The sequence below is a fragment of the Euleptes europaea genome, chromosome 2 (assembly GCF_029931775.1).
Source record: "Euleptes europaea isolate rEulEur1 chromosome 2, rEulEur1.hap1, whole genome shotgun sequence".
Lineage (NCBI taxonomy): Eukaryota > Metazoa > Chordata > Lepidosauria > Squamata > Sphaerodactylidae > Euleptes > Euleptes europaea.
Window position 1 is genome coordinate 125,461,407 of NC_079313.1, and position 12,016 is coordinate 125,473,422.

General features: G+C 44.1%; 1 protein-coding gene across 1 annotated transcript; it reads right to left on the reverse strand.

The window, feature by feature from the left end:
* Nucleotides 1-787: 787 nt before the first annotated feature.
* On the reverse strand, nt 788-10,856 carry ANKRD60 (ankyrin repeat domain 60). Its single transcript, XM_056844893.1, has 4 exons — nt 10,574-10,856; nt 6,641-6,771; nt 5,168-5,333; nt 788-1,056 (listed from the first exon to the last, which is right to left on the reverse strand). The coding sequence occupies exons 1-4, from the start codon at nt 10,854-10,856 to the stop codon at nt 788-790; spliced, it is 849 nt and encodes a 282-aa protein (XP_056700871.1).
* Nucleotides 10,857-12,016: the final 1,160 nt, after the last annotated feature.

The following is a 12,016-nucleotide window of genomic DNA, read 5'->3' on the forward strand; positions in this document are numbered from 1 at the left end:
TAAATCAGACCCTCGGTCCATCAAAGTCAGTATTGTCTACTCAGACCGGCAGCGGCTCTCCAGGGTCTCAGGCAGGGGTCTCTCACATCACCTACTTGACGAGTCCCTTTAACTGGCAGGATGCTGCTGCAGTTGTTGTGTTTGGGGGCTTCCTAGAGGCACCTGGTTAGTCACTGTGTGAACAGACTGCTGGACTTGATAGGCCTTGGTCTGATCCAACATGGCTTTTCTTATGTTCTTATGTTAGTATCTTGGAAGAAGGGTAGGTTAAAACACTTTGGCCTTTTCTGCAGGGACGTTTCCCCGTGGTCACCCCCGCTGACTGCTTCAGGGCTTCCTTTTGATTATGTATGCCTTTTCCGCCCGTCAGAGGTCGCCTAGCTCTCCCCGCACATTTTGGCATCATTTTCCAGATTCTGGCTAAAACAGCATCTGGAAAACACGGGCAAAATGTGCAAGGAGAGCGAGGCGACATGCATAATCAAAAGGAAGCCCCAAAGCAGTCGGCAGGGGTGACCGCGGGGAAACGTCCCTGCCTAAAAAGCAAAAGATATAGAAGACTGCATCTTCCAAGTATCCCTGATCCCTGTTACAGAGATTCCCACACCCTAAAACAGGGCAGTTCAGTAGCATGGGGCCAGTTTTTCAGGGCTTTTGGGGGGTTGTTTTAAAAAATAATTTCCCCTCTGTTTTAATAATGAACAGTTCACATGACTGAAAAAAAAACACAGGCCAAGCTGGTTACTTCTCAATGAATAATCTGGCCCTTTTCCATCTTAGGCCTGCGTCAAACTTCTATTTTCTCTTCCGGTTTGGTCTTGGAAGCGGTGTGGCAACTGGCCATTCTCAGCTGCCACTGGCACTGAAAGAGCTTGCGCTCACTTTCTTTTTGGCCCCACGCACGGGCTGTGACCACAGCAGTATGCCCAGCATGGTCCTTGTCAGTGACACGGGCCCCGTAGTTAAGAAGAAGCTCTATACAGGCAAGCTGGCCCCCTGCGGCAGCGGCATGAAGGGCTGTTCTACCCAGCGGCGTTTGGTATCTTGGATCAGCACCTGGAGAGAGAAAAACGAGGCACAACAGCAATCCAACAGACTTGAGTTTATAAAAAAAAATTAAAGTGTTATATCGACAAAAATAAACCCTTTGATACATTCCTAAAATAAGCCACTACCTTTCTCTATATATGGGCGCCTTCATAGGTCATTTATGCATGGGTACTTGGACTCACGTTCACCCCCTGTCTGACATGGTTGTTCCTTGGAGTTCTGCATGAGTTTTCCGTCCATTCGAAATGACCTCGCTGCCAGCCCTCATGATGTCCGGGTCTTCCCACTCCTCTTTTAACCCGACTCTTCCCTCTCCCCTGAGCTCAGCCTGACTGAAATCTCCGTGCAGAAGGCAAAGAACTGGACACAGAAGATTGCTTTCTCTCACAGCCAAACACAAAGCAGTGTGTAAAGAGGCAGGGATTCAAATGCTCCCTGTTTCCTGGGAGCTCTTTCTGAGCAAAAGAAAGGCTTTTTAAAACCGAGGCTTGGATTTCTCCCCCCCCCTTTCTTTCAGATTGCTCCATTTTTTGTTTTTTTTTTGTTCTAAAAATGCTTTTTCTCTCACAGTGAGCACTGTGAAGTATGCCAATTACAAAGCAGCATTTAAAGGGGCGGGACCTGATTTGAGTTTGGAGACTGCTGGTGCAGAGATACCCAACTGGAAAGTGTGGGTCCAGCGAGGTAAAACTCCCATGCATAAATGACCATATATGCTGAATAATGCACTTTCAATCCACTTTAGCAATTGTTTGCAAGTGGGTTTTCCCATTTCACAAAGTAAAATTCACTTTCAGAGTGCATTGAAAGTGCATTATTCAGTGTCTGATCTGCACCTGCAGCTGGATGAGCCAAGGTGGTAGAGTCCTAGAGTGTACTTGTTCAGGCTGCAGGTATGGGAATCACTTTCCCCCAAAATAGTCCCTCTATGGCAAGCAAAAAAATACTGTGCAAGCAGAAAACTGGCAGAACAGGGAGCTGGCTTGGCTAGCACCTCTCCCCCAAATTTCAAGAGCCATTTGTTTTCAGACCTAGGGAGAGTAGAGTACTACTGTTTGAGCCAGTGTGGTATAGTGGTTACGGTGCCAGACTAGGATCTGGGAGACACAGGTTCGACTCCCTGCTCTGCCATGGAAGCTCGCTGGGTGTCCTTGGGTCAGTCACACACTCTCAGCCTAACCTAATTCTCCTCCCCTCCATTTTATCCTCACAACAACCCTGTGAGGATAAAATGGAGGGGAGGAGAATAATGTAAGCCACTTTGGGTCTCCATTGGGGGGAAAGGTAGGGTATAAACTATAGAACACTTGTATCCAAAGCCTCATGGAGCTGGACAATTCTCTAAATGTTTTCTATGATCACAAAAACCCTGGTCATAGAAAGAGAACCAAGATATGCAAATTCATATACAAAAGAGATTTGGTTTCCTAACAAGGCTGTGGCTCAGTGGTAGAGCATCTGCTTGGCATGCAGAAGGTCCCAGGTTCAATCCCTGGCATCTCCAGCTAAAAGGACTAGGCAAGTAGGTGATATGAAAGACCTCTGCCTGAGACCCTGGAGAGCCGCTGCCGGTCTGAGTAGACAATACTGACTTCGATGGACCAAGGGTCTGATTCAGTATAAGGCAGCTTCATGTGTTCATGTATGTGTTTATGTGAGATTGGAGGACCAGAGGTTGGACACTGTAGATAAATAATAAACTACAGTCCAAGTAAGCAAACCATTACATTATATAAGATATATAATGTGTTATATATAACACATTATATAAGATAAGAAACCTGTTTATATGCTAAAAAATCAAGAGCAAATTCATTGTATGTAGTATACATAACATCAGCTATGTGTACATAACATCAGTCCAATTAAATGAAAACAATTCCTAACAAGGCAACATTGTTAGAGAAAAACAGATAACAAACTTACAGTATGTCTCCTACCCAAAGGGCAATCTGTGTAAGTATTGTATATGCATAAATGAAAATAATGCTTAAGAAAAAGGAATGGGCAGAGAAGAGCGCACCTGACCTAAATTAGCAAAACTGTGATGGAATAACTGAAGCAATACGTGATTGTGGGAAAGACTGAAAACATTAAAGGGAAACTCATTCAATTCTCCAAGAAAATACGCTAATGAGTCTGATTAAGCATATGAAGTATATCTAGTGACCTGGAAAAACATGCCTATTAAATATAGGCTGATAAGTCTAACTGGTTTGAATTTAATGGTTTGCTTATTTGGGCTGTAATTTATTATTTGTCTTCAACTGTTTAAAACAGGCTTCCAATTTAACCAATGCAGGATCATTCAGAAGCTTCTTAAACTCAACTTATATAGAATAGGAATGACATGTGTGCTTTTTTATGGGGTACGTCAGGGTTCTGTCTGTCTATTTTATTTAATCAGATCTAGAGAGATCAGATTATTTTAAAATAAAAGTCTCAAATAGTACACGGATAGTTTATTGGCTGGGAAATATGGGGTTTCTCCTTGAATCTGGAACACACAAATTAACAAACCTCAATGTCTTTCTTAGAAGTTGAAGGCTGTGTCCAGCAAAGACTGAATGTTGTAAGGGGACATTCAGTCACCAAGCTGCGCTGTGATCTAGTGGTTAATGCATTGCTTTAATTCAGTCAAATCATTTAATCTCCATGTGGCTGTTTAAAGTAAAGCCCCCTCACAAGTGTGTCCCAACTAGGGTTGCCAACCTCCAGGTGTAGCTGGAGATCTCCCGCTATTACAACTGATCTCCAGCCGACAGAGATCAGTTCACCTGGAGAAAATGGTGGCTTTGGAAGGTGGACTTTACGAAGTCCCTCTTCTCCCCAACCCCACCCTCCTCAGGCTCGGCTCCCAAAACCTCCAAGTAGCTGGACAGTGAAGAAAGCTGATAGGAAGAAAATAGATTCCTTTGAAATGTGGTGTTGGAGGAGAGTGTTACAGACTGCCAAAAAAACAAATTAGTGGGTTCTAGATCAAATCAAGCCTGAACTGACCCTAGAAGCTAAAATGACTAAACTGCGGCTATCGTATTTTGGTCACGTCATGAGACGACAAGAGTCACTGGAAAAGACAGTCATGATAGGAAAAGTTGAGGGCAGCAGGAAAAGAGGAAGACCCAACAAGAGATGGATTGACTCAATAAAGGAAGCCACAGCCTTCAATTTGCAAGATCTGAGCAAGGCTGTCAAAGATAGGACATTTTGGAGGACTTTCATTCATAGGGTCGCCATGAGTCGGAAGCGACTTGACGGCACTTGACACACACGTTTCCCAACCTGGAGCACAACCCTCGTCCCAGCAACCATCACAGCAGGTTAGGAGGATTGTGGAGATTTTTGGGGGGGGGGGGGTGGAACCTGAGGCGGGGTGGGTTTGCGGAGGGAAAGGATTTCAGTGGAGTATAACGCCACAAAGTCTACTCTCCAAAGCAGCCATTTTCTCCAGGGGAACTGTTCTCTGTAGCCTGGAAATCAGTTGGAATTCTGGGAGATCTCTAGGCTACACCTGGAGTAGGGTTGCCAGCTCCGGGTTGCGAAATACCTAGAGATTTCTGGGGCGGAGCCTGAGGAAGGCGGGGTTTGGGAAGAGGACAGACTTTAATGGGGTATAATGCCATGGAATCCACTTTCCAAAGTGGCCATTTTCTCCAGGTAGGGTTGCCAACTGCCAGGTAATAGCAGGAGATCTCCTGCTAATTCAACTGATCTCCAGCCGATTAGATCAGATCACCTGGAGAAAAATGGCCGCTTTGGCAATTGAACTCAATGGCATTGAAGTCCCTCCCCTCCCCAAACCCCTCCCTCTTCAGGCTCCACCCCCAAAATCTCCCGCCGGTTGCAAAGAGGGACCTGGCAACCCTATCTCCAGGTGAACTGATCTCTATCGGCTGGAGTTCAGTTGTAATCCCAGGAGATCTCCAGTTAGTATCTGGAGGTTGGCAGCCCTAACCTGGAGATTGGCAACTTTAAACACACAGGCCTGTCTGTAGCATAAATACAGTATTACTGCTGTTGATTAAGGTCAACTGGAACTGTTTCTTGGAGACTTGTAATATGGAAAAATGTTAGCTTACACAGGTACAATGACCCCTTTCTGAATGTAAAACACTACCATTTTGAAGAAGAAATTCCACTGCCTCCAGGAGGCCTCTGTGCGCAGTCACGAACAAAGCCACAAAACTTCGGTGTGCCAACCACTCTGCCCTTCTTTCCGGGTTCAGCAGCTCTGAATGTGCCGTGCAAAATAAGGAGGTCTTTGTAGCTCCTACACCGTGCAGCTGGCAATGGAAGGCGCAAAGCATTACCCAAGGATCGACTCATTATTTAAATAGACTCACCGGAAACCTATTACATGCTTCAAGGTCCACTCTGTTGGCAAAATGGTAAAACGGTGGCCAACATTTTCCCTAGAGTTGCCAATCTCCAGGTAGCAGCTGGAGATCTCATAAGAACATAAGAAAGGCCCTGCTGGATCAGACCAAGGCCCGTCAAGTCCAGCAGTCTGTTCACACAGTGGCCAACCAGGTGCCTCTAGGAAGCCACAAACAAGACGACTGCAGCAGCACCATCCTGCCTGCGTTCCACCGCACCCAAAATAATAGGCATGCTCCTCTGATACTAGAGAGAATAGGTATGCAGCATGACTAGTATCCATTCTAACTAATAGCCATGAATACCCCTCTCCTCCATGAATATGTCCACTCCCCTCTTAAAGCCCTCCAAGCTGGCAGCCATCACCACATCCTGGGGCAGCGAGTTCCACAATTTAACTATGCGTTGTGTGAAAAAATACTTCCTTTTATCTGTTTTGAATCTCTCACCCTCCAGCTTTAGCAGATGATCCCGTGTTCTAGTATTATGGGAGAGGGAGAAAAACCTCTCCCTGTCCACTCTCTCCAAACCAGACATAATTTTATAGACCTCTCTCATCTCTCCCCTTAACCGCCTTTTTCCCAAGCTAAACAGCCCTAAGTGTTTTAACCGCTCCTCATTGGGCAGTTGCTCTAGTCCCCTATATCATTTTGGTTGCTCTTTTCTGGCAAATCTATCGGTCTGTCTGTATTTCCCAAGTGCTGCTGGAAAGCTCCAGCTAAGCACAATTCAGCTCCTAGTTATTTATTCATTTAGCAGGAGATCTCCAGCTAGTACCTGGAGGTTGACAACCCTAGTGGAAACACACACATTCTCTACCATATCTAAGATAACAAGAAAGATCCATGTTATCCAGGAGACTGCTGACAACCTTGACTGCCCTTCTATGATGGCAATACAAACTTCCACTAAACAAATCAGCCAGTGCTGTTTCAGCAAGAATTGGTTTTTATATGCTGACTTTCTCTCCCACTTAAGAATCAAACCGGCTTACAATCACCTTCCCTTCCCCACAACAGACACCCTGTGAGGCAGGTGGGGCTGAGGGAGTGTGACTAGCCCAAGGTCACCCAACTGGCTTCGTGTGTAGGAGTGGGGAATCAAACCCAGTTCTCCAGATCAGAGTCCATCGCTCCTAACCACCGCTCTTAACCACTACACCACGCTGGCTCCCAGGACGTATCCACATGTTTACTTTTGTGAAGAAACCAACCTTGTGGGTATTTCCTTTTACAGCTGTCGTCACAAGGCGGCCCCAAGCATCTTGTGACCAGATTCGCATGGTGAGGGTTGCGCCACTGACAATATCATTCTCCTTAAATGTAGACTTCTCAGGGAGATCCGCTGTGGGGAAAAATCAGAATGGGGATGGGAGGAAGAGGGTGGTAATAGCTGATATGTAAATAAGAGAGCTCTACAAAAGTAGGGTTGCCAACCTCCAGGTGGTGGCTGGAGATCTCCTGCTACTACAACTGATCTCATAAGAACATATGGATGAGACTGGATCAGACCAAGGTCCATCAAGTCCAGCAGTCTGCTCACACAGTGGCCAACCAGGTGCCTCTAGGAAGCCCACAAACAAGGCGACTGCAGCAGCATTGTCCTGCCTTTGTTCCGAAGTACCTAATATAATAGGCATGCTCCTCTGATCTCCAGCCAACAGAAATCAGTTCACCCGGAGAAAATGGCAGCTTTGGCGATTGGACTCTACGACATTGAAGTCTTCCCCTCTCCAAACCCTGGCCTTCTCAGCCTCCACCCCCAAAATCTCCATGTATTTCCCAACCTGGACCTGGAAACCCTTTACAAAGGTTGTAGTTGTGGCAAACTCTTGAACTTAGAAGAATAGTAAATATTTATTTATTCACTTCATTTTTACCCCACATTTCTTGCCAAGGGCGTACACCCAGAGTAGCTTATATCGTTCTCTCTCCCATCTCTCTTGCCAGGCACATGGTTCCATAACATGTATAAGATTGCCATGTTGCCACAGAGTAGTTACAGTTATCAGCCAGTCCTAAAGCTGGACTGATCTATAATTCTCTCAGTATACCAGACAGAAAAGCAAGAAATACATTTAAAAGTAAATAAACATTGATCAAAACTAGGGTTGCCAGCTCCGGGTTGGGAAATACCTGATTTTGGGGGTGGAACCTGAGGAGGGCGGGGTTTGGGGAGGGGAGGGACTTCAATGCCATAGAGTCCAATTGGCAAAGCGGCCATTTTCTCCAGGGGAACTGATCTCTATCGGCTGGAGATCAGTTGTAATAGCAGGAAATCTCCAGCTACTACCTGGAGGTTGGAAAGAATCCAGACAGCACTCACACAATATATATTAAAGTACTAATTTATAAAGGTGAAGGAAGGTGCAAAAGTGAACAATATATACAACAAGATAATAACCAGATACACATATAGATATCAATAGCAGTCCAGCAGCAAAAAAGTTCAATGTATAAATATCCTGGGAGTCAGGTAAGTCAATGTCAATTCCTGAGTGTCCTGAGTACAGGTAAGAAAATTTTTATACTCAAATATAGACTTCTTTAGGTGTTGTAAATTGCTGGAAAGCGGAGTCCCAGGCAGGAGCCAAGGAGGGAAGCTGTTAGGACGTGTTTAAACCCACCAAGAAAATACAACAAATGCTACGATCAGCAAAAGACAAAAGAGACCCCCTCACCTCTGCAGGAGTATATCGTATACCTTGCAGCTGTGGAGAAGTTTAAATCGGGACCACAAAACGCAGCATACAAACAAGGATAAAAGAACATGAAAGATACTGCAGACTTGGCCAACCTGAGAAATCAGCAGCGGCTGAACATGGACTGACACAAACAGGACACAGGGTCTTATTCCAAGACACTGAAAGACTGGACAATTCTACCAACTATTTCGTCAGATTGCACAGAGAAGCCATTGAAATTCATAAACAGCACAACTTTAACAGAAAAGAGGAGAGTTTAAGAATGAATAAGGCTTGGCTTCCTGTCCTGAAAACCTCCAGACTAACAAAGGCAACAGTCAACAATAGCCATGCAGATTAGCCTTGGATTACACACATTAACAGATCACTTCAGGATCAATGGTTCCATATTAACATACCATACCCTCATTAGCACATTATCTTGATACTTACAGGACAATGATTAGCACATTACTTTTGCAGGACAGTACTCAGCTCAAACCTAACCCCTTTCTGACTATATATTACTCTTCCTACACCCTTGACACTGAGAGACACTGTCCTTCAGTGTTACTCCTCTGAAGATGCCTGCCACAGTTGCTGGCGAAACGTCAGGAAAGAAAATTCCAAGACCATGGTTACACAGCCCGGATAACCTACAAGAACCAATAGGGTTGAAATGCCTGCTGAAACTTCCAAAGCCAGAAAGGTGGCTAAATAAGATTTTTAGTGGTTGAACTAGAGCGCCAATGTCTTTGCTGTTCCCATTAATCAAGCAAAAAGAAAGGGGGCCACACCCCGAAAAAATGGAGACAAAAAGCAACAATTGGTGCAAGGAAATAAAATTTAATAAATACCCCAATGCGTTCCGCACAAGCTCCCTCAGGGGTTTCTGCTCCGAAAAATGCCGACTATAAGCAGAGATGGCAAACATTCTTTGACAAATATGATTGAAAGAAGTAATAACGAAAGAATAACGAAAAGTTTATAACATGATGAGATGTTATTTCACACATATTAGTATTTAGCGGTGTTAAGCTAGAGCGATTAGATATAGTCAAAAAACTTAGGTTGGTGTATAAGTATTAGACAGCTTACAAGATTTGATGTATTAATTATGTATTGTACTTTAATACGTGATAGCAGGTAAAGCTAAGACAGGCATTGAAAGTTTTTACGGGCATGGACAAAGAACCCAATGTAATGATATACTATTTCCTACTTGTTTTCCCTCCCCTTCTTGTTTCTGTACCCCCTAAAAATCAAATTAATTTTAAAAAAAAAGCTTCCTCAGGGGGGGCCCATGCAAGCAATAAAACAATGCAAAATAACACCACTGCAGAATTACATAGAGATTCTGGAAATGTTTTTGCACATTGCAGAATTCAGCTAGTTATGGTGCAGTTTTAGTTGTTTTTTTTTAAGCATAAGCCCTCAGTATAGATCTGTTAACTATTGCAATCAGGAGAATATAGCCTCATGGGAGTCTTATTTATTTATGCAAGTAGTAAGTACCGTAGATAATTATTACGGTCCTAGACCAGAATTCTGTTATATACAGAGAATTAAAAGTATAATATAATTATAAATATAAATATTTCAATCAGACTCCATATTATTGATATTTATTTATTTATACCCTGCTTTTCTCCCCAATGTGACATTTTTTAAAGGCCAGATACAGCTTTTGTACACAAAGAGACCTCACCTTCATCTAGAGTTGCCAACCTCCAGGTACTAGTGTAATGCCTGTGTTATAGTATTAATTTCGAATTAATATAACACAGTGGGAGGTTGATAGTTCAAAGCAGTAGTTTTATTGAGCTCAATATACATACCGGATGAAACTGCCCTAATACGCAGGACAGTCTTCATACAGAACAAAGGATTGCTACCCCAGTTATAACTTCTGGTTAGGGATGTTCCAATTACGTCGACTTACTAAACATTGGTTGTCTGCCTTTCTTTAATTAACATAGTATATAGAGATTGGTAGAAGCTGTCTCTAAGCAAGCACTTGGTCTTGTGATTCACATTCCTAACAGTGAAGGTAAGACACTGTTTTTCTCTACAGGGGAAAGCCTGTACCAGGCAATGTGTTCTGTTGGCCTCTTATAGTTATGAATGCCAATGTTCCCAAAGTTTCCATGTGTGGGTAGAATATATCTGCCTGATGCTATGCTCTATTCTTGAGCATAGCACCTCATGAACCTATGAATGTTTATACATATGAAAGAATATATGTTTTCCTATAAATGAAGTTTATAGGCACTTCACTAGCTGGAGATCTCCCGCCATTACAACTGATCTCCAGCCGATAGAGATCAGTTCACTTGGAGAAAATGACCACTTTGGCAATTGGACTCTATGGCATTGAAGTCCCTCCCTCTCCAAACCCCGCCCTCCTCAGGCTCCATCCCAAAAACCTCCCAGCGGTGACAAAGAGGGATCTGGCAACCCTACCTTCATCCAAATATTGGAGGCGCTGGAAATTCACAGGGATCCCAGCCAACAGCTCCAGTCGGGACTTCAGATTGCTCACGATCAAGTCACGGTGACAGTCAGGCACGGAAAAGGTCTCCTCGGTGTCAACAATGTGCAGTTTGACACAGAAAAACCGGTTGGGGCTAGTGAAATCCCCTGAGCGTCCTGAGAGCTGCTGTTTGAAGAGGGTGCTCGTGTAAACACCCGTTTTCTTCTTGCTTGAGGAACCGCCACTACCTTTCTTCTTTTTCCTGCCCGGCATCTTTCAAAGGAGCCCATTCATCAGAGCGTCGCTGCTACCTGGTTCTCTAAACATCAGAGCCACGATGTCATCAAACAGGAACAATGTGCGTGCGGTAACTCGCCAGGGCACATCCAATGTGATGTCATCTTGTAACTGGGAGAGCTCATCCTCTGCAATAGGCAGAGGAAGCACAACCCCATGCAGTCAGGTGAGGAGGCCTCCTCTAAATCCAATTCTGGTAAAGCAGGCGGATACGGAACAAGTAGGGCTGAGTAGCAGCTCAGTCAGGTTTCCTTTCCTCCTTCTGGTATGTTGCTGGGATACAATCAACACTGCCTATTGTTTAATATGGAGTTCTCGACGTGCTATTCAAGGACCAGAAAAGAGCAAGAGTCCAGTAGCACCTCAAAGACTAACAAAACTTCTATCAGGATATGAGATTTTGTGAGTCACAGCTCACTTCTTCAGGTATCTACTGGACTCTAGCTCTTTTCTACTGTTACAGCCAGACTAACACGGCTACCCATCGTGATCCATTCAAGGATTGCCAAAGAACATGTTCTTATTGTGGTGCGAGTCAGTAAGCAAAGAACACGGACGTTTGATCAAATGGTCAAGCGATTTATTAGGATAAATATGAATAGAAAGATACATAGATTCTATGCTCTTGACAAAATCAGTGGCACTTCCAGAGTGTCTCCATCTATTTGGGCCCTCAACACTGTCCTTTAGACATACATCTGCCACTTGGGCAGGTGTTCCAGGAGGCGCCAAGTTTATAACCATATACAGCAAACGACAGCAGGGTTGATTTCTCAGTCAAACGACTCACAAGCTTCGGATTACAAGTGCCTGATATTTCAATATTGCACCACCAAGATTATTTTCCACGTCCCTTAACCAAATGTACTTGCAACCCTTGCAGCTTTGGCAAGAGAAGAGTGGCTAACTTAACACGCTTTTGCTTAGTTGTGATGAGTGAAAAGAGAATGTTGACGTAATTTAAATGGTGGATATGCTACTTCTATCTTCGTTGCACGTGTCTTTGTCTTTTTTACTAAAATGATCTATTAGGTGCTGCCATCCAGCCGTGCTTGGATTATACTGGAGGGGGCGGGAAGGGCAATTAATGGATAGCTGCTGGATGCCTGTCAAATATTTTGAGTGACACTTGCAGA

Excerpts from the sequence above, each read along its gene's own strand:
- ANKRD60 (XM_056844893.1), bottom strand. The coding sequence starts at position 10,856 with ATGCCGGGCAGGAAAAAGAAGAAAGGTAGTGGCGGTTCCTCAAGCAAG. Across the intron at positions 6,772-10,573 it reads CCTCCAATATTTGGATGAAG|CGGATCTCCCTGAGAAGTCT; the intron begins GTAGGGTTGCCA and ends TTTTCCCCACAG. Across the intron at positions 5,334-6,640 it reads TAAAAGGAAATACCCACAAG|CTGCACGGTGTAGGAGCTAC; the intron begins GTTGGTTTCTTC and ends TTCCATTGCCAG.